The 22,271-nt window shown below is 42.4% G+C and overlaps 2 protein-coding genes across 2 annotated transcripts in view; one reads left to right on the forward strand and one right to left on the reverse strand.

The window, feature by feature from the left end:
• The window catches only part of LOC134677657 (uncharacterized), a 38,355-nt gene extending 22,905 nt beyond the window's left edge, over nt 1–15,450 (reverse strand). The window contains exons 1-6 of the mRNA XM_063536118.1: nt 15,100–15,450; nt 12,114–12,233; nt 9,812–9,955; nt 6,889–6,956; nt 1,450–2,138; nt 889–1,127 (exon numbers count right to left, since the gene is read on the reverse strand). Coding sequence (XP_063392188.1) covers nt 889–1,127; nt 1,450–2,138; nt 6,889–6,956; nt 9,812–9,955; nt 12,114–12,228 — 1,255 coding nt within the window. The 5' untranslated portion in view covers nt 12,229–12,233; nt 15,100–15,450. The remainder of the gene's footprint in view (nt 1–888; nt 1,128–1,449; nt 2,139–6,888; nt 6,957–9,811; nt 9,956–12,113; nt 12,234–15,099) is intronic.
• A 501-nt stretch (nt 15,451–15,951) lies between these two features.
• On the forward strand, nt 15,952–19,395 carry LOC134677608 (ribonuclease H2 subunit C). Its single transcript, XM_063536076.1, has 4 exons — nt 15,952–16,143; nt 16,775–16,902; nt 17,522–17,626; nt 17,977–19,395. Exons 1-4 carry the CDS (start codon nt 15,996–15,998, stop codon nt 17,989–17,991), a joined length of 396 nt encoding a protein of 131 aa, XP_063392146.1. The 5' UTR covers nt 15,952–15,995; the 3' UTR covers nt 17,992–19,395.
• Nucleotides 19,396–22,271: the final 2,876 nt, after the last annotated feature.

The raw sequence follows: 22,271 nt of genomic DNA on the forward strand, positions 1-22,271 counted from the left end.
CGACTGGCGTAATACCCTCCAAGATAATAAAGAAGATAAACTAGGAGAACACACAGATAGATCGAGGACTGACTGGGGGTTCTGGCCTGGGTATACCCGATGCGTGGGAGTACCGTCATTAATAACTCCCACATTGATTTCATCGAATAAATCCAACAGGGCTGATGAAAACGCATCCGAATGGTATGACCCCCATGACATATTGTGACAATTGAAGTCCCCTAAAATCATAAGAGGAGGTGGAACCGATTTGAGAATAGACGTTAATTCATATATATCAACTACTTCAGGATGGGGAATATATATAGAGATGAAATTAATGCCCATAACCTTGGCAGCTACGGCATTAATCCCATCCGAATGAGGGGGGATAGAAATTTGGGCGAAAGGGTAACCGCGTTTGATGAACAACGCACATCCGGCGCGTCCATCGCTACGGTCTTCCCGAAGACATGAGAAGCCCGGCACTCTGAAAAAAGAGCCGGGGCGTAACCATGTCTCCGAAATGGCCGCAACAGTCACAGCATGATCGTTGATGAGCTGAATAAGGTCAGGTTTCTTTGGTATAATGCTTCGACTATTCCACTGAAGAAATGTGACCGGGGGGGCCATTATGGAACGTAAGTCTTTCCGCGAGTGTGATCATTAAGGGTGCAACGTCGTCTGGTAGGCAATCGCTCCACTTAGCGATTATGTTTGTCAAGAATTTTAGACAGAGCTCCATTAGGTCATCATTGGGAGTGATTCTATTGTAAGCAGAAGAATCTTTCAGAGCTTGGCCATTGGGCAGTTGAGGTGGGGGAGTTCGGACAATATTGTTGTGAGCTACTCTATCATAACCGGGGGAGAGAGAGACCCTCGTCCGGGGCGCTCGATATACGGTCTTACGATATGAAGTGGTGGACGGAGGGGTTGGCATGAAAGTATCAGGGTGGCATGGGGACTGGGAGGATCGTGAAGAGTCTGTAACCGGCTCAAACATGACTCTTGCTACATCTGAATATGGCCTGCGAACCGCTGAGAACTGTGCTGCTGCTTCTGCGTATGAGATATTCTGTTCAGACATGGCAAGTTTAATGGCCTTTTGCCGACCATATTCATTGCATACTTTTTCTGTAGCAAAGTGTCTGCCGGAACAAAATATACATGTCACATGTTCTGGAGCTACATTGCATCCATCACCGGGGTGTTTTTGTGCACACTTATAGCATCTGGCATCAGACCGGCACTGTGTTTGAATATGTCCGAACCTAAGGCACTTCCTACATTGAATAATTGGCAGTTGATACACTTCTACAACTAGTGAGGTGTAGTATGCGAAGATTTTTGATGGTAAAGATTGCCCTTCAAAAGTAACCACCACCGACTGGGTTGGTACCCAGGATGAGGAGCCATCATCTTTTGTCACCCTTCGTTGCAGTCGTCGAGCCTTAAGGATTTTTCCTTTACCTTCTTTGAGGTTTGTGCCGTTGACTAATCCATCCTCCATCCTCCATCGACCAATCCGAAGGAACTCCTCGCACAACTCCCATACGCGACACATGGTATGAAGGAATATCAGCTATAAACTTATGTTTGTCTAGTAGCGGGTGTTTTAAGAAACTGTTTGCATCAGCTGCTGTGGAGAAGGTTACTGCTACTCTGTTGCGACCTACTGATTTAATACCACCTTCTTTCTGGATATTATGAACATTTGCTTGAGTAAGCAAAAGGCCTACATTGATGGGTTTTAGAGAAGCATTGGAAGATGGTGCAGACTCTCTAGAGACATGAACGATAAATGGTCCATCATCTTCGGCATTGTACTCTCGGTATTTGCTGTCTAGACTGGGGTGTTTGTATAAATGTGGGTTGAACTCGTCTGAATTATTTTTGTTTAAATGAACTGTATTAATTTGACTTGTCTCGGCTGGATCATTTTTGTTTAACTCAACCACACTACTGTTGTTAGACTCCACTGTATTAATTGTATTACCCGATTGATTGCCGGCCTCTGACGGGTCGATTACAATTTTTTTAGGAGAAGGCTCCAGCTTGGTCGGTGACAAATCCAAGTTACGTTTACGTGAGACTGTCTCCCAGTTCATGTTATTATCATCAGCCTCGTCTGGAGGCTTCTCCTTCTCGTTACCCTCCATCTAAACGCCTATAGGATTAACCTACAGTATTATATTTAAATATACCACCACCTGATTAGTAAACAAGGAAAGTTGTTTTATTTAAGGAAATATAACCTAAAAACGAACCACTCACTCAACGCGCTACTCCTCCGTATTTCCATTGTTATTATTGTAAACAAAGGAATGCAGCTGTGTTCAAGGAATGCACGCGTCATCAAACTCGGGTGAGTTAGACTTGTTTACGATTATCAGTGTTATGTTTCAATTGGAGTTTTATAGGATTGGTTTTCCTGTTATTTTATTCTTACGCCGTAGGTAGATTTACGGGTCGACGGGGTTATTCTCAGAATGGTGGTCAATTGTTGTTTACGTTTAGCTTGTTCAATTTATAGGTTAGTTAGTACCTAGGTATATTCACATCACGCGGTTAATCAACGATCATTGTTAGATATTTATATTGTTCTGTCTATTGTAGTTAGTAGTTGTCAGATTCGTCATTCATAGGAAAGTAAGTGAGTAAATTGGTAGATTTACGTTTAGTTTTAAATCATAGTAAGTAGGAACTTATATTCAGATTTCAATTTAATTGTTGACTGAGGGTCAAGGTTTGCAATATAACGGGAATCAATTCAAGAGCTGGAGAAGTATAACAGCTGTCATTGAGTTGTCAAAACTTATTAGTTTTAATAATGTTTCAGAGATTGCGTGTCAGAATAAGGATGTTGTTCAAGGAACAACGCAGCAGCCACTTGGAGCAATGCGGCAGTCACTTGGAGTGTTGCCTGTTGCCGACCAGGAGTTGCTGGCCGAGCAGTGGAGTGAAGCAGGATGTGCCACCTGCGGTGAATGGGGGAGCAGATATCTGTGCAGCTGGTCAGGCGCGGAGGCCGACGCCATCAGCGAGGGTCCTGGCAGTGGACCAGGAACCGAGTATCAGGTGAATCTGTTACCGTATTATGCTCATGCTGCTCGAGTGATAGCAGCGTTCAGTAGTGTGTCCGAGATTGTCGGACCACTGGTGTTCTCGAAGCGGAGGACCTGGTCAAGGAACGCAGGTGCTTGTTTCTGGTGCCTATGCAGTCATTGTGCACTGGATTGTATGGAGCGCGACTGGTGCGCTTATTGTCAGTTGTTGGCGCATAGCTCATTGCTGTACGACGGGAGCAGAGGTCACGGTCACGCCACGCCACGTCAAGTACATCAATAAGTCAAACCAGGGAAAGCGGTCACTCAATTCAAATAGGTAATCATTATCAGGCTCTAGTTCCGGAGGAGGAAACTTAGAGGACGAGAAGAGCGAGGCCTTCTCACAAGTCAAATCAGTAGGTCAGCTGATCGGCTAGTTATATAACGCGACCTGGGGTAGGTACGCACGCGCAAGGAGCGCTATCAAATGTTTCATTCGTTATATCTATGGGATAGATAGTCAATGGTCAATGTGTGAAGCACACTTGAATAGTCAATTATGTTCAATTTCATAATTATGTATTCATCATTAGCGTAGTAGCTATCTGTATGAGTTAGCAAGGAAATACCTTGTAGCAATATCAAGCTTGAGGATTTGATTGGATTGTCATAAGACTCAGGATGTGGACATCCATATGGGAAAATATGTGTTCAATTATATTTCACTGTTTCAAGGATACTCACTGACATTCCAGGTGTTGAGAACGACAGCACCTGCTTCGGCCAAGTCTGATGGAAGTCATGCAGACTCGTCCATCATCATCATCAGCGCAGCAGGAGAACTTCAGTCAAGGACAGCAGTCTCCATGCGGCCTGACTCGAGGGAGTCTTGGAAGTTGGAAGGTGGAACCGTCCGTAGGACAGACGGAGCACCCAGCGGACCACGAAAGAGAAAGGTCGTATACTTTCATTACTAAAGGCTTGCCTAGAGGCAAAGATACGGACAGCTGCCGCTGCTGGCAGACAGACCCAGCTTGGCGAACCCAAAGCACTCGCCATGCTCTATATTCATTCAGAGGAAGCAGAGCTTGCCTAGAACCCAGTTTTGACGCAAAACAGGAAGAGTTCATGTGAGAGATGAACTACTGAAATGTATGTACGTTGTGGTCAGATTATGTCAGTCATCATCGAATGTCAAGGATGTCAGAAATGGATATTTGCAACGTATGTTGCTGCCGCTAAGTCAAGCAATGGAAGTATATTCGATTGCCGAGGGAGCGACGAATATGTACTCCGTTCTACATTCACTAGCGACGGAATCGTGAGGACACGAACCATTGGATCATATGTTCACGAATACCTACAAGGAAGTTGTAAGGTTTTGGGACATATTGCATTCGCGTCGGAGGACGGCTGCGGAAATGCAATCAGCTGTTGGTACAGCAGGTTCATTGAACTCAGTAGGTCACGGCTCAAATAGGGTCGTCATGTTTCAAATGGGACCTTGCCCATTTATATTAATATTTCAGCATAATCATTTTGGATTCGTCGATGCGACGTCAGATTTATCGTGTAGGTAGTCTGCGATTGTATGTCATATTTCAGATTCAATGCTACAGTTCAAACCCGCTAATGGCAGATTTGACCTTCTACTAGTTTAGAGTAGTCGTATCAATATGCTCACTCAGTCAAAGCTTAAAATTGTATTTTTCATGTGTTTAGATACCGGGAAAGTACATCTCAGGCTGCTGAGCTTTGAGGTTGTCACTGTGGTGTTCACACGGTTTGTCATTCGACGAGGGTGCCCACCCTTCGTCGCATCAATTCAGGTACAAGGTTCAATTTAGTTTATTCATTCATTATTCTTCATAATTACTTTCAATGTCAGAATGTCCTTGTAAGGACACTAGAATGTTCGTCACGTTTTCAACTCAACTCACATTCCAAACTATTTTCAACTGATTCTGTAATCAATTATAATTGCTTCAATTATTTCAATGTTAACATAAAGGTGTGTTCATATGACTTATGTTAATTTTCAATGTGTGTTCATGAACTATGAACTGTCACCCCTTCCTAAGCATAGAAGCTATGTTAATTAGAGATTCAAGGGTGCAAGAATGTCTTGTCAAATTAGTCAATTTGGAATTCAGAGCGGTAAGACTAAACCGACTCATTTTCAACTTGTATGTATTAGCTATAAAGTATAGTAACTTGTAAGGAATAGTTCATAAGTCATCTTTGGTTTCATTGCTCATGTTTATTTAATATTTAAGTATGTTCTTCATTCAATGGTAGATCAATTTCGTTATTCAATTGTTTGTAATCATTACTAGGTACTGATTGCTCTATCATGTGTCAACTTGGTCACTTTATATTATGTCATTTGTTTATGTGATCATCATCATTGTATTATCAACAAGTTAGGGTAACTTTTGATAAATGCTCATGTAATCGCTCAACTTTCGGGGCCGCCCCGCAGGAATGTTCACGCCAAATCAACGAGAATCCATGGCTCGTTGTAATTAAAAAGGTATAAGTAAGTCAGTCAATTCATTCGTTCATTCATTCGTTGCAATGGACATTCATACACCCCGTTGCATCGCCTCTTCTTTCGATTCCTCGTCGCGAGCGGACGCGTGCCCGGGGCGCGGGTCGGAGCTGACGGGTCAAGTCAGCTCCGCCATTTTGTCCTCAGTATAATTGTCTTACATTATGCCGCGGCGGCCCTTAGTTAACAAGTCAGTAGCTTACGTATTAAAATAAGATGTATCGCTAGAGTTAAGTTCAGTTAATATAATAGTTCAGTAAATTCAGTGCCTTTCAATAACGACGTCACGTGGTCCTAACCCTGAACGGGTTCTATCCTCATCACAGCCGCTAGGGCAGCGACTGTACGTCCCGCAGCTGGCCGGAGAGCTGGAGTCGTCAGCGGAGCGCAGCGACGGCACACTCGACGGCCGGTAGCTGGTCGTCGCAGCCACGTGTCTCCAGGTCAAGAGTATACGGAAGGCTAAGTACTAGATCATAGGAAAGATAGCTGGGGCAGCTCCTATAGTACATGTGTACTTGCGCGCCAGGGAAGCGCCAGGAACCCATGTTGGTGGCCCATGTTTAGAGTAAGAGAGACGAGAGAGAGAGAGAGTAGCTGACGCAGCTGCCCGCCTTTGTCGTCATCATTTATGGTGGCTCATCCGGGGATCTAGGATTGCCCGCCTTTGTGCCAACCATTTTAGGCGGAACCCATGAGGGGACCGGCTCTGTCCGCATCATTTTGGTTGCCCATGAGGGGACCGACCTTTTGTACGCATCAATGGACTTGCAGATATATGACGTTGTTATATAGGAGAACTTATTACGATGAAACAGGAGCTGAGTTTTATAATTTAAGGTAAATATACCCGTCTCGCTAACGGAAGTGGCTCCTAAAACTAGTGCGATAAGGACAAGGCGAAAAAAATCTCAAAAATCGAGGTTTCGTACTCGACTGTTTCCTCCTCCAAAACTTAATCAATCCTAACCAAACTTGGAAATCTAAATGATTATGAAATTATGTGTGTCGGACCGTTTTGCTTTTTTGGCTAATTGATATCAGTTTTGAATAAATACTACGCCTCTCATTGCGGCATAGTCTAGGCCATTTTGGCCATTTATGAAGGGCTCTAGCGCCTTAAAAAACAAAAATATCAAAAAAAGTAAAACGGTCCGACACAGATATTGACAATATTAATCTGTGTTGAAAAAATCATTGCTCTAGCTTCAAAACCCACGGAGGAAACACGTTTTTCTCTCATACAAACGTGTACGTTTGTATGGAGAAATGGCCACTCCGGTTGGCTCTTAAGTAGGTATGTTGACGTACCTTTTTCCGTCTGCGATTCTTGCGGCCCGAGTTGCGTCTCTTCGGCTTCTTCTCGTCCGCTTTGGGGTCTGTAACGATACAAACGTTCCGCATTTATAGTTCGTTTTTTAGCATTAGAAATAAGGTAAACAATCTTGATGTGTCTTTTAATTGAAAAACACATTTTAAAAATATATTACGGCAAATACGAGTATGTAACGATTATGAATCTAATACGATCATTTATATTCTTCTGCTTTCATAGTTTTTAATTTTTAAAAAGCGTTTTTCAATGACAAGACATGTCAAGATCGCTTACCTTCTTGCAAGTTCTTTCTAATGCTAAAAAAAACGAACTATAGTGAAACCCGCGTTTTGGGAAATACCTTCCTTTTTGAGCTGAATTGAAACGACTGCTAGTGTTGGTAGGAACTCTAGTCTTTTGAATCTAAAGAACTCGACAAATTTTTTACGGAACCGCGCTAAAAAGCTTCGGAGACCCGAGGAAATGAATCGTTGGTCGAAATTGAAAAAAAAAACGGCGCCATCTTGAATACCTATATTTTTGTCCTGAATTACATCCATGAGTTCCGATTTTTTTTTACAGCGTCTCATTCTTGCCCTGTCTCCTCAACACTCACCTTCCTTCTTGAGCTCGATGTAGCTCTCGAAGTAGCTGCCCTCCTTCGTGAGGAGCTCCGCGCTCAGCTCGGGCTCGCAGAGGAATGAGGACTCCTCGGGCAGCGTCTCATTGTTGCCCTGTCTCCTCAACACTCACCTTCCTTCTTGAGCTCGATGTAGCTCTCGAAGTAGCTGCCCTCCTTCATGAGGAGCTCGGCGCTCAGTTCGGGCTCACAGAGGAATGAGGACTCCTCGGGCAGCGTCTCATTCTTGACCTGTCTCCTCAACACTCACCTTCCTTCTTGAGCTCGATGTAGCTCTCGAAGTAGCTGCCCTCCTTCATGAGGAGCTCCGCGCTCAGCTCGGGCTCGCAGAGGAATGAGGACTCCTCGGGCAGCGTCTCATTCTTGCCCTGTCTCCTGAACACTCACCTTCCTTCTTGAGCTCGATGTAGCTCTCGAAGTAGCTGCCCTCCTTCATGAGGAGCTCGGCGCTCAGCTCGGGCTCGCAGAGGAATGAGGACTCCTCGGGCAGCGTCTCATTCTTGCCCTTTCTCCTCAACACTCACCTTCCTTCTTGAGCTCGATGTAGCTCTCGAAGTAGCTGCCCTCCTTCATGAGGAGCTCCGCGCTCAGCTCGGGCTCGCAGAGGAATGAGGACTCCTCGGGCAGCGTCTCATCCTTGCCCTGTCTCCTCAACACTCACCTTCCTTCTTGAGCTCGATGTAGCTCTCGAAGTAGCTGCCCTCCTTCATGAGGAGCTCCGCGCTCAGCTCGGGCTCGCAGAGGAATGAGGACTCCTCGGGCAGCGTCTCATTCTTGCCCTGTCTCCTCAACACTCACCTTCCTTCTTGAGCTCGATGTAGCTCTCGAAGTAGCTGCCCTCCTTCATGAGGAGCTCCGCGCTCAGCTCGGGCTCGCAGAGGAATGAGGACTCCTCGGGCAGCGTCTCATCCTTGCCCTGTCTCCTCAACACTCACCTTCCTTCTTGAGCTCGATGTAGCTCTCGAAGTAGCTGCCCTCCTTCATGAGGAGCTCCGCGCTCAGCTCGGGCTCGCAGAGGAATGAGGACTCCTCGGGCAGCGTCTCATTCTTGCCCTGTCTCCTCAACACTCACCTTCCTTCTTGAGCTCGATGTAGCTCTCGAAGTAGCTGCCCCCCTTCATGAGGAGCTCCGCGCTCAGCTCGGGCTCGCAGAGGAATGAGGACTCCTCGGGCAGCGTCTCATTCTTGCCCTGTCTCCTCAACACTCACCTTCCTTCTTGAGCTCGATGTAGCTCTCGAAGTAGCTGCCCTCCTTCATGAGGAGCTCCGCGCTCAGCTCGGGCTCGCAGAGGAATGAGGACTCCTCGGGCAGCGTCTCATCCTTGCCCTGTCTCCTCAACACTCACCTTCCTTCTTGAGCTCGATGTAGCTCTCGAAGTAGCTGCCCTCCTTCATGAGGAGCTCGGCGCTCAGCTCGGGCTCGCAGAGGAATGAGGACTCCTCGGGCAGCGTCTCATTCTTGCCCTGTCTCCTCAACACTCGCCTTCCTTCTTGAGCTCGATGTAGCTCTCGAAGTAGCTGCCCTCCTTCATGAGGAGCTCCGCGCTCAGCTCGGGCTCGCAGAGGAATGAGGACTCCTCGGGCAGCGTCTCATTCTTGCCCTTTCTCCTCAACACTCACCTTCCTTCTTGAGCTCGATGTAGCTCTCGAAGTAGCTGCCCTCCTTCATGAGGAGCTCCGCGCTCAGCTCGGGCTCGCAGAGGAATGAGGACTCCTCGGGCAGCGTCTCATTCTTGCCCTGTCTCCTCAACACTCACCTTCCTTCTTGAGCTCGATGTAGCTCTCGAAGTAGCTGCCCTCCTTCATGAGGAGCTCCGCGCTCAGCTCGGGCTCGCAGAGGAATGAGGACTCCTCGGGCAGCGTCTCATTCTTGCCCTTTCTCCTCAACACTCACCTTCCTTCTTGAGCTCGGTGTAGCTCTCGAAGTAGCTGCCCTCCTTCATGAGGAGCTCCGCGCTCAGCTCGGGCTCGCAGAGGAATGAGGACTCCTCGGGCAGCGTCTCATTCTTGCCCTGTCTCCTCAACACTCACCTTCCTTCTTGAGCTCGATGTAGCTCTCGAAGTAGCTGCCCTCCTTCATGAGGAGCTAATGAGGACTCCTCGGGCAGCGTCTCATTCTTGCCCTGTCTCCTCAACACTCACCTTCCTTCTTGAGCTCGATGTAGCTCTCGAAGTAGCTGCCCTCCTTCATGAGGAGCTCGGCGCTCAGCTCGGGCTCGCAGAGGAATGAGGACTCCTCGGGCAGCGTCTCATTCTTGCCCTGTCTCCTCAACACTCACCTTCCTTCTTGAGCTCGATGTAGCTCTCGAAGTAGCTGCCCTCTTTCATGAGGAGCTCCGCGCTCAGTTCGGGCTCGCAGAGGAATGAGGACTCCTCGGGCAGCGTCTCATTCTTGCCCTGGGTCTTCCTGCCTCTTCGCCTGCCTGCATGGATAACAGACAATTTTATTCAAACATTAAACCTCGGCATACGAGGTGGAAAATACTGTAGGGACCGTGCGCATTGGAGGGTCTGCCATCTTGTGGCCTGAATTCGAAACATATGTGGACATGTACATTGCCAAAGCAAGTGCTACCATCTACCGTTCTCGTCGGTACGTTTCCTTGTGCATAGTCGGTTCTGCCATCTTGTGGGCTACATCGGAAGCATAAACGACACATTTACGCCTCGCGCCAAAAATCTGACGGCTCCTATGCTGCCCCTTATAGTTCATACATGCATGCATGCCTATTCGGAATTAATCTATTACTGTCGAGCAATGTGTAATAATTTTGCATCTTAGTACGAATAAAAAAAGTATTTTTGATGATAAAATACTATTATTACTTGTATGTCTTTCCATATCTCGGGACCATGGGGTCCCGGACCTTTGGGAGGCATGCGTGGGGTTGAAGCCAATAGCACAGAGGCCCTTTAAGACAAGTTTGATGTTATGTAATACACCAGCTAGAACCCATTCACGGGTACAAATAGATACCCGTAAATCGGTCCCATCTGGCATAGGAGCTATTGTAAATGCAGTGGAGAAGAGTGCCGGTTATGGTGTAGAAGTTTGGCTTGTCAAAAGATTGGGCTATTGCCGAGAGGTCCGGACACCTGCCATAACAATGCTTACACGTTATCGAGGCAGGCGGTGACTTGCCACTAACTAGGTAGGCCCCTGAAACCGTCGTCGTAAAGGGATCTATATCTGAATCCCTAAAGTTTTTTCTCCTATCTTTGCATTCCCTAATATTGTTTGTCATAATGATCAGTTGTCCTAACACTTGTATACCCTAATTTTGGTTTCCCTATTATCGACTGGCCGATTTTTTTTTGTCCTAATATGTTTTTCCCTAATGGCACTTTCCATATTGAGTATTTATCCTAATATTATGTAGCATAATTATTTTTTTTCCTAATTATTGTTAGGCCTAAAAATTATATATCCTAACCATCATGTTACCTAATTTTACTTAGCCTATCGTTTCTTGACCATTACTCGTATGTCCTAATTTAAATTTCCCTCCTAACCTAACCAATGGCAGCACTTCATTTTTTCGAGGGTCACAGTTCTAACCTAACCTAACCCACTTTTGTGGCAGCAGTTCGTTTTTTCGAGGATCACAGTTCTAACCTAACCTAACCCACTTTTGTGGCAGCAGTTCGTTTTTGCGAGGGTCGCGGTTCTAACCTAACCTAACCCACTTTTGTGGCAACAGTTCGTTACCATTCATTATGGAAAGTAATTGTTATGATAATTGATCAATAGGAAAAGTAACTGTTATGATAATAGATCATTAGGGCAATAGCCATTAGGTCAAAACAGTTAGAGCATGTTATTTTATGCCAAACATTGTTAGGGATTTCGAAAATATGGTAAAAAACTTTAGGGATCTTGATAGTTATGGTATAAATGCTTAGGACAAATGATTCTTCGGCTAACCATTACATTATGGAAAATAATCGTTATGACAATTGATTGTTAGGGCATGTGCCCATTAGGACGAACCAGTTAGAGCAAGTGACTTTAGGACAAACGTTGTTAGGGATTCAGAATGACACCCGTCGTAAAGACGACCAGGAGCAACACTGGTGTAAGCGGCTCAGGGGTGTCGAGAGGTGTGCGCCGCTTTCTACCCAGCGGCTGTTATAACAGCCACTGTGCCAACTCGCGTCTTATGCATCTTTCACTTCCACCCCTGGAGCATATAGCTCTAAGGGCCCCCCCACATCTGGCGTCTTTCGAGCGTCGGCGTCTGTCGGCGTCGGTCCAGCGCTATGGAAAATGACGTCGCTGCGCAGTTGCGTCGACGCTGCGTCGACGTTGCGTCGACGTCGGCCATACAATTGTAGACGCCGACGCTCGAAAGACGCCAGATGTGGGGGGGCCCTAACGACTCCTCTCTGGACGGCCAATGAAGGCAAGCCAGAGCTGAGAGTCCTGCGGGTCCCCTTGGGGTCCACTCCGACCGACGAAGACACGCCGGAGACGGAGACCCTGACCGACTCTCGGGAGCACTCGGGTCCGTGGGGTCGTTACTCCCCAACAGCTCGCCACAAGCTGCCCTGCGGGCCTATTATTACTATTATTATTCTTACCCTTGGGCGGGTCTAGTTTCTTCTTAACGTTGTCCTGATCGGGTTTGTGCTGTTTCCTCCTGGTCTTGCTCTGGTTGCCGTCCGACGGGTCGAACAGACTAAAGAACGAATCCATGCTCACTGTAACAAACAGATAACAATAGTTATTTGTTTTACAAGGGGGCAAAGTTGTTGTTTAACCGCTCGTGCTAATATTGATACCCGAGCAAGCGAAAGATTCCAAAATTGAAAAATGGAATCTTGAGCGTTGCGAGGGTTTCAAAGCCCCCGAGTGAAACACAGGATTTTTCACCACACCAAGCCGAAGCAAATATTAAATGTAAAATATCAAACAAAATCAAACCAAATCAAATCCAAATGAATGTTATAAAATATTTATTATCCAAAATCATCATTTAATTCTATCAACAAACATAGGAAAACAACTCAAAATTTGCATTTGATTACTTTGCCTCACATGGGAATAAAATGCAACTTTGCTATCAGTTTTTGAAGTGCAAAGTAAGCCTTTCCGAGCTGGTGTGGTGAAAATAAATATGTGGCGTCTCTTCTAGCTGTCACTGTCGACGTCATGCCACAAAAATCCAATAGATGGCGTTAGGGAGCTAGAACGCAATTACTACCTACATCGCGCTTACGGAATTTCAAATGTCACTTAATGGACTTTGGTCCGCAGGCACAATAAGGCAAAAGTGAATATTGCCAATATGTTTTTTTTATAAAAACGTTTTTGGATTTTCAATTTTGATTTTAGCTCTATAAGTAAGGAAAAACTTTTGAAAAAAATATTGCCTTTCGCGACTCCTCTGGTGTTTCCGGTGTCCATGGGCTACGGTAATCCCTTGCCATCAGGCGTTTGCCTCCGTTCATAAAAAACTTACAAATATCAGATATAGTTATTGTTATTGTTGTATATTGTATTTGTTTTGCACGCATAGTAGGTATTTATAGATAAGTATAAGTATCATTATCAAGGGCGCAGGCTTCATAATTGGTGATTTAGTGACGTCACGTAGATAACAGTATTTACCAACAATATGTATAATTTATAACATAGGTACTAATATCTGGACGAACGAGCTTTATTCGGAAAACATATAAAATGCGCGATTTTCCAGAGATCAGACCTATCAATTTATCGCCCCCGAAAACTCCCATATAGCAAATTTTATTGAAATCGTTACAGCCATTTCCGAGATCCCGAAATATGAATTGCTTGTTTACAGGTATTAGATGCAGCTTTATATAATATAGATTTATATTTAGACTGGCTTTTGACTGAGATTTTATCTGTACGAAATCTTCTTCTTTTTAGCCCTTTTCAATCTTTGAGATGTAGGCCTCCTTCAATTTTTGCCACTCTGGTCTATTTTGTGCCCTTTAAACCGATTTTCTTTTCAGTACAAAAAAAATCTGCAGGAAATGATGATGATAATTGATAAAAATTATTAAATTGTCCTTCCCAAGGCCTCATATCAGATCCTTAACAAATTTCATTTTAATCAGTTCAGCGGTTTAAGCGTGAAGAGGTAACAGACAGACAAACAGAGTTACATCCATATTCATAATAAATATGATAATAAGACATTTATCCTCGTAAGTCCCCATGTACTTGTACAAGTACGAATTAAATTCGGAACTTGAACTCTCATAAAATTAATTGCTGATGAAACCACAATCATAGCCTCGACAGAAGCTGAACTCGCCGATATACTGGACCGGATTGATCGCATCAGCGCACATGGTGGACTCTAACAAGTATGAATCAACCATTTTTGATAGAAATATTCCCAAGCTAAAACCTTGGCATCACATCAAACGGTTTTTGGCATTGATTCTATTTGGCCAGACTGCTATCTTTGTAGGTAAACAAAAAAAGTTTATAAATAATATTGTATTATGTCATTCAGGTATAGTGAGTTTATGTCCTTTTTTAATGTTGCTAAGCATATTTTATTTTTTTCGATGTTGCGCGCGCACAGCTCTTGTGAGCAAGGACGCCGCTAAGGATACGGGCGAGCCTTGCTCATATGCATATCTAGTCGCCTTATACAACACCCACGGGACGAGATGGGGTGGTGCTATTTGCTAAGCATATTGTCATTGGTTTTTTTATTTGATAAAAAAAGTATATAAATAATATGGGGAGCCACAAAATCGGGAGTTATAGAGAACAAGGGGAGAGGCCTTTGCCCAGCAGAGACACTCAAATAGGCTAAGGAAAAAAAAAAAAGAAAAACAAGTAATCTAAAAGGCTAATCAAAAATACCATATCAAAAAATTTTTTGGCCAATTTTGTTGTTAATACCTTTTGTGCAAAAATAGTTACTAATTTCTATTGGGACAAAAATAATTATGTGTTGGACAAACTGGAAACTCTATTTTCCATACTTTTAGTCTAATTATACCTAGTTAATCCTCTGTTAATATTAATACTATTTTTCATTACTTTATCTATAATATAAATAAATTACATGAAGAAGTAACAACCGGGAGCCATTTTAGTAAGTAGCCAAACCAACTTTTGAACTTACTTCTTACACTTTTTATAATTATAATACCAATACAAATTATGCATATTTTTTTTTATATTATATTAAACGCTCAAGGATGACCTATAATTATGTATTGCATCCTATAATATACCTAATTCAATAAAACAATTAACATAAAAGTACAAAGATTTACAATTATGCTTCATGTTAAGAAATGTATTGTTAAAACAAACAGGGAAATAATATCCATAACGCATATAAATGAATTGCATAAGTTTATTAAGAATCATGCTAGAACATAGCTATTAGCAATAGCACAAAATGTTGCGAAATGGAAAGTTGAAAGGGTCCCTTCATTTATTAAAATTTGCCACTAACTACTCGAACTATATCTAAGTAGTTTCTAAACAAAATCGATTAAAAAAACACGAACATAATTTAAAAAAGCTATTTTTTTTTAAATTTAGCACAAGGCACAAGGATATACTTACAAACAGCTGTTATAGGTTCAAGGTCGAAGCGGTCCCCAGTCACTGGCTCGGCGATTCAAGCGCTTGTGAGTCAACAAAAACGTAACACAACAAGGGAACACTGCCAAATTATTTACTATGACGTAAATAACGATAACAATAATGTTTTCAGCAACTGTTCAAACAGTCTCGACTCTACGATAATCGTGTTGGATTAAGCGTATGCAATAAATGGTAACGTCACGGTGTTACGCTTGGAATAACATATTGATAAGAATATAGTAACTGGAACTGTGACTAATTAAATTTTACAACTATTGTGAAATATAAAGCAACATATTATAAATTTGGACCGTTTGACATTTTGCGAAAAGGTTTGGGACTTGAATGAAAATATTTTTGGTTATGGCAATGCGCGCATGCCTTGTTCGGAAACTATAATATGTATTCATGTTTGACTCGTATATTACGTCCAACATAGCAAGAAAAGAACTATAACTAAGTTATAAATAAAATATTAAGAAACCTTAAATTATTATGGTTAACGCAAGTGGCTATCACCTCTATAAAATTATAGTTTCATTTGAAAATAGCATCAATAGTGAGACTTCAGAACGCATCGGTGATACCGGAGAAAAAAAGAAGTTTATGGAGCTTACTAAACACAAAAATAGTTTAATCAAATAACGGAATCAAGCTCATTCTTCAGTTTAATCGATACAGAAATAACTAAATGTAAATTGACATCATATTGATTTTGAACTAATTAAAATAAATTTGTACATAAAGCTCGTTTTATCCAGTTTTTCAGGTTAAGTAGAAAATAATAGAATACCTTATAAACGTCATAACTAGTGTCACTTATAATTTTGCGGGAATCTGTATAACCTTAAAATATCACTCAAAACAAGTAAACGATGTCGATTCACGTAGAAAATACATTACAAAAAACAAATAAAGAAGCTTTCGAGCAGCGTGCACACTACGTGCCGTGTAAAGTGGAAGAAGACGGTCCTGCTAATGTGGAGAAATATTTCGAGCCGTATGTCGTTGAGGAAGATGGAGGTGAGATTACGACCTATTGTTTATTTTATAAATTGTTCGGAAATTATTATCATCATCATCATCTCAGCCATAAGACGTCCACTGCTGAACATAGGCTTCCCCCTTTGGGTGAATGCCATAATCGCCACGCTTGGCAGGCGGGTTGGCGATCGCAGTCGAGTACACCGAATTTGAGGGACGCTGCTGCTCGTCCACCGGTGGTCTTGGACGTAGTTTAAGGACATACCCGGGTCCAAATCGGGGTTATACAAATCACCAATAGCTTCCTTATAATTTGTAACAGTCTGTAAAAATATAGTTAAAGCGGACCCCAGGCTCCCATGAGCCGTGGCAAAATGCCGGGATAACGTGAGGAAGAAGAAGAGTCTGTAAAAATATAACATGATTATAAAACTAAAACTAACTACAATTAAAATAACTAAAGCTAAAAATGTAAAATACGTATCATTTGCCCTTGGTAGGGTGCCCATCACGCAGGCAACGTTCCCGCGCTGGTTTGCTATGTTTCCTGAGCGCCTTGAGGAGCCTCCGTGCCTGGGCCTAGGACCAGATACATGAGACACTAGTGTCTCACGTCAAAAGACACTTTTGCTCAATGATATTCTAATTTGCTAATTGGTTTTAATTGTAGAAATAACGGCATCCTTCCGGGGGCACTCTCTAGATGGCACTAAGATGAGTTTCCCTGAGGGCTACCGAGCTGTTGTGGCCACTGAGGCCAAGAGACCACTCTCGGAAGATGCTGATCGCAAATTCCATGTAAGTATTAGGTACATATTTAATATCAAAAAAATAGCATATGTGTATATCCCACTGCTGGGCAAAGGCCTCCCCTCTCCCTTTCCAATCCTCCCTGTCCTGAGCAAAATCCCACCAATCCCACTGGAATGCATCGCTAGTCGTCCCGCCATCTCTTCTTTACAAGCTTTTATTAAGTTTGACCTGACCGTTGTCTGTCTGTCTGTCTGTCTGTAATCAAATCTTGCAAGTTAAATTTGATCCACTTCCTGGTTTCCGATTGAGCTGAAATTTTGCATACATACGTAAGTCGGGTGACAAGGCAATATTATGGAGTCATCAAACTGATTTGATGATGGAGACAGGAGGTGGCCATAGGAACTATGTGATAAAACAACGAAACCTAATTGTTTGGGGTTTTTAGAATTATCTCGATGAGCATTAGTTGCCTGTGGAAAGAAAAGTAGAGTCAGCGATAAAAGCTTGTACCAAAAATGACATTTTTGATAAAAACTTATTGCCCAAAATAGCCACTAGTTGGCATCCCCAATGTAGTTGTTGCCAAGGCAGATCAAGAAAGATATTATCAAAATTAACTGTTTTTATTATCAACAATTACAAATTCGTGCTGTATTTTCAGGTAGTAGGAGGCTTCAAAGACTTCATATACTGGAACTGGGACAAGAAACCGTCTAAGAATGACAACATGGTCAAAGCACTGGATTGGATAGACATTGCTGATGCGGTATGGTTAAACTTTCTAAGTTTTTTAAAATGTGAATTGCTTTGGGTAAATCAATTACAGATCGTCGAGATCCGTCGCCGCACCAAGGTGCATGACGTGGGTTTCGTCATTACCAAACTAAAATGGAATTGGGCAGGACATATGTTGCTAGGCAGAGTGAAGGCAGGTGGACTACGTCGGTAGTAAGCGGTTACCGTAGCCTATGGAGGCCTGTGACGTCAGTAACAGTGATGTCGACAAATTTCGCACCTGTCACGTTGGTGAAATAGGGCCCAGGACCAGTGCATGTGCTTGGACCCCTAAACTGTGAGTTATATTACAATACAATGGAATGTTTGTATCTTTTTCAGATCCACGGAGATTGATCTTCGAATAGACTTTAGGAGTAATGGTGAAAGATGTCCAGCACATCCAGCAACACCTCACTAACTTCAACAATTTTGCTTTTTCAAGCTTTCCTCATGGACCAACTACGTATGCACAACTATAGTCCGTTTTTTAGGGTTCCGTACCCAAAGGGTAAAACAGGACCCTATTACTAAGACTTCGCTGTCCGTCCGTCCGTCTGTCTGTCACCAGGCTGTATCTCACGAACCGTGATAGCTAGACAGTTGAAATGTTCACAGATGTATTTCTGTTGCCGCTATAACAACAAATACTAAAAACAGAATAAAATAAATAGTTAAGTGGGGCTCCCATACAACAAACGTGATTTTTGACCAAAGTTAAGCAACGTCGGGCGTGGTCAGTACTTGGATGGGTGGCCGTATTTTTTTCTTTTTTTTCCGTTTTTATTTGCATTATGGTACGGAACCCTTCGTGCGCGAGTCCGACTCGCACTTGCCCGGTTTTTTTGCATTAGAAATAAGGTAAACAATCTTGATGTGTCTTTTAAACGAAAAACACGTTTTATAAATAAATTACGGCAAATATGTAACAATTATGAATCTAATACGATCATTTATATTCTTTTGCTTTCATAAGTAATAGTTATTGATTTTTAAAAAGTTTTTCAATTAAAAGACATGTCAAGATCGCTTACCTTCTTGAAAGTTCTTTCTAATGCTAAAAAAAACGAACTACAGTTGTGCCATAAGGAATTTATTTCTAATTACACAAACGGGTCTACCGCGATATAATTAGCGATGTGACGAGTCCACTTTTTCTCAACTCGAATCGATTCGGCCATTGATCCGAGTTGAAATTCGAACTGACTCGACTCGACGGTTTGCGTGGTTGCGAGGTCACGGGCCGCGGAGCCGCACACGAGTCAAGCGGCAGTTGTTGTAAAAAGAACCTTCGGGGTACCGAATTAAGGTTTATTTTTCAATGGCTATACTAGCAGTGAACTCGACTCGGGATGGCGAATCAAGCGGCAGTTGTTGTAAAAAGAACCTTCGGGCTACGGAATTAAGGTTTATTTTTGAATGGTCATAGTACCAGTCAACTCGGATTGAGACAGCGAATCAAGCGGCAGTTGTTGTAAAAAGAACCTTCGGGCTATCGAATTAAGGTTTATTTTTGAATGGCCTTAGCGTAGCGTTGACTCGGCTCGGAGAGTTGGCGAATTGGCGATTCATGCGGATCGGATACCAAGTTACCAGTCAGTTTTGATTCGGATTGCCAATAGTCTTGATTCGAATCAACTCATCTGTAGGTTGATTCGAATCAGATAACTCGACTCGCCCATCGCTAGATATAATTTCATTGTTTTTACCTTTAATTCCGATTTAATTTAGTGTAATTAAATATGTGTACAAAACGCGAGAGTTTAAAGTGTTATAATTTATTTCTAATTCGTGGTAGTGGCGCCCCCTACGCAGACGCAGTTTCGCGTAATATTCCCTATTGTAATAAGTACTTATTTAATGAATCAATAAAACAATATGATAATAGTTTCATTATTTATTTCACACACATCTCTTTTTTAAACATCTGTAGGCACAAGTAGCGATACATCACTCCATCTCAATGTGTCCTCAAATCTATATAATAAATTATATTTTATGTATGGTTTTATACATTTTATTTTCTACCTTTAAACTGGCGACATAAAATAGTAGAAATTAAATTAAATATAACTAAAACAATTCCATACTGAATTTTTGCCATGTTTAAGCATTTTATGTGAAAAATGTGACAGCTACGTAGGAAGCGGCGCCCTCTATAATTTTCTACAAGGTCGATATTCAGACGAATGTCAATGGTAATATTTTTAAGACATATTTAAGGTAGAAAATAAAATGCTTAAAAACCTTGACAAACTTGAGGTACAGAGTAGTTAAATTATAGATAGTATGTTTCGAATTTCAGCTGGCGTAGATGGTGCTGCACGGCTCCGTACGTTGTGCGGTAAAAATATTTTCGTTTGACAATCCAGTTATCACAGCACATGTCACGCGACACCATCTACCTCAGCTGTCAAAAGTGCCCCAAGGCACGATTTTTCTACTAATTTCCAGACGATAAAAAAAAAAATTGATTTATGATTTTAAGGAACCGACATTTTTTTAAATCGTGAATAGATTATAGTGACGAAACGCTACATTATTCCCCGGCTGTAGCTCACTTCGCTAGAATCACACATGTCGCCAGCAAATATTATATTCAATTTAATTAAAAGCACGAGGAATATCGTACAACGACCCGCCTCAATCGAACGCGCGTAATTTCATTGCTAAAGTCAGACCAAGAAAAGTCTGCTGCGGATTTGATAGTCCACGCAGTGCAAGTATTATTTTAAACGTCAAACTTCTATGATATTATGACGTATAAAATAACACTTGCACTGCGTGGGCTATCAGATCCGCTGCAGACTTTTCTTGGTCCGACTCTATATCGCTCGCACAGTCAGAGACACTCCTCGCTTCGGGCAAACTCGGCTCCGTTCGGTTCAGCATTGTTCCGAGCAATTATTAGGGTTGACATAACATGTCGTCCCGGTCCGTACACGACCATAGATAAGATAATTACTTGAATTTTGACAACCCTAAATAGTGGAAAGTGATTCGACCCTGAATCACTGTCAAACTTCGGTTTTGTATGAAGTGTCCTTTCTGTACGGTAGTACTATTACTTATTTTGTGGCATAGAGTCATTGACCGCCGGCATCATGGGCGGTACAGCAATATATACGAGCGATAAAGATATTGTAACGTAGTACATTTTTCTAAATTCAAAATAAGTATTTTGGGTCGATTGAAAATTAAAAGAAAAATACCTCTTCTTATTTCAACGTTTTTAACGGTGTCCAAAACAAACCTCATTGATTGCATTTCTATGCATAATCTGTTGCATTCAGATGCATCTCTCGATGCTTATCTGTTGTCGGGGTTGTCATATGACTAAAATTAATTAAAACTTGAGATATTTATGTTGTCACTCCAGGAAAACTTTGTATGAAGTAGGTAGGATTTATAAGATAAAAAACAATTTTGATTTAAAACAAAACATAGAAATTACAGACTTACAAAGTGGCTCTGGAATGAAACAATATTAGATTAAATGGTAAAAATATATTTCTTAGGCTCAGGAGTGATATTGTCTAAATAATTCAGACAGAATTTTCGTGGGATTTGTGTCTTCAAGGGACTGCCACCCTACCTTAGGGCTCTCAGGGACTCCATATTGGAGATCATTCGAGAATGATAGGCACATTTGATTTGGGAACCCCTCTGGGGACACTCGCTCGCAAGAGCCCAATTTGTGGGAAGACCACACTTTCGGCATGGTGGTCTGAAAGATGGAAACGGCTTGAGTCCTTCGGAAGCTCCACTGAGTGAGTAGAAATTAAATTTCGTGGTGATCGACTCCACAATGGCGCGAAACGTTGTGGGTTTGTTCTTAACCAAATTTTGGTTCTTTGCAGAGAGACTCCTGCTCGAGGGAAGGGAGCGCTCCGCCAGAAGGCTTAGCAGCTACCAGTGCGGTGAGCCAAATTTCCAATGGTTTCATCTCTTTTCTAGCGGCCATAAAGGGCGTAGGCTAATATAACCTTTTCTCGGTTTTCAGGAGCCGGGATTCATCTATTTACTGATTTATTCATTCATTTATTTCATTCGTTGAGTAATTTATCTCAAAAGCTTCAAAAATCCTAGAAGTCAATTTAGTTTTGGAGACCTCCTGGAGCGAAGAATTTAAACACGCCATCTACCTCTGCCACGTCATTTTGGTACCACGTGCGCGGCCCCTGAGCTCTACGTCTCCGCTCAGCATCTAGCTTCACCGGGGAAAGCAGCCTGTCACCCCGCTGCATCTGAGGAACGTTTAAATTCTGAGGTCGGTCCTTTCCATGATTTAATTTAGTAGGGCATCAGCGCCAGCTGCAAAGTTTAGAATAAATTTAGAATTTTGAGCAACCACTAAAGTAAGATAAAGACATTTGAAAATCCTGGTACATAGTATTTAGTATAAAATAAATTAGTTCTTAAATAAGTAGAATTCTGTGTGAAGCTTTATCCTGGACCTGTTAAGCGGCCCAGCTTTCCACTGAGCTAAGTTCTGAATTTAGGTGTCGTCAAATCAAGTTAAAGGTTCACGTAGAAGTCAACAAGTTTAGATTTATCAACTAACATTCCATAGGCAAGATATTTAGGCTTAAATAAAGTTTCTATAATATAATTTGTGTTCACCTTTTTCATCTCCC

This window comes from Cydia fagiglandana, chromosome 26 (genome assembly GCF_963556715.1).
Source record: "Cydia fagiglandana chromosome 26, ilCydFagi1.1, whole genome shotgun sequence".
NCBI lineage: Eukaryota > Metazoa > Arthropoda > Insecta > Lepidoptera > Tortricidae > Cydia > Cydia fagiglandana.

What these genes read in the sequence shown, in the direction of transcription:
- LOC134677608 (XM_063536076.1), top strand. Translation starts at nt 15,996, where the DNA reads ATGTCGATTCACGTAGAAAATACATTACAAAAAACAAATAAAGAAGCT. An exon ending in TGTCGTTGAGGAAGATGGAG is followed by an intron (nt 16,144 to 16,774) that starts GTGAGATTACGA and finishes TTTTAATTGTAG; the next exon opens with AAATAACGGCATCCTTCCGG. An exon ending in ATGCTGATCGCAAATTCCAT is followed by an intron (nt 16,903 to 17,521) that starts GTAAGTATTAGG and finishes CTGTATTTTCAG; the next exon opens with GTAGTAGGAGGCTTCAAAGA.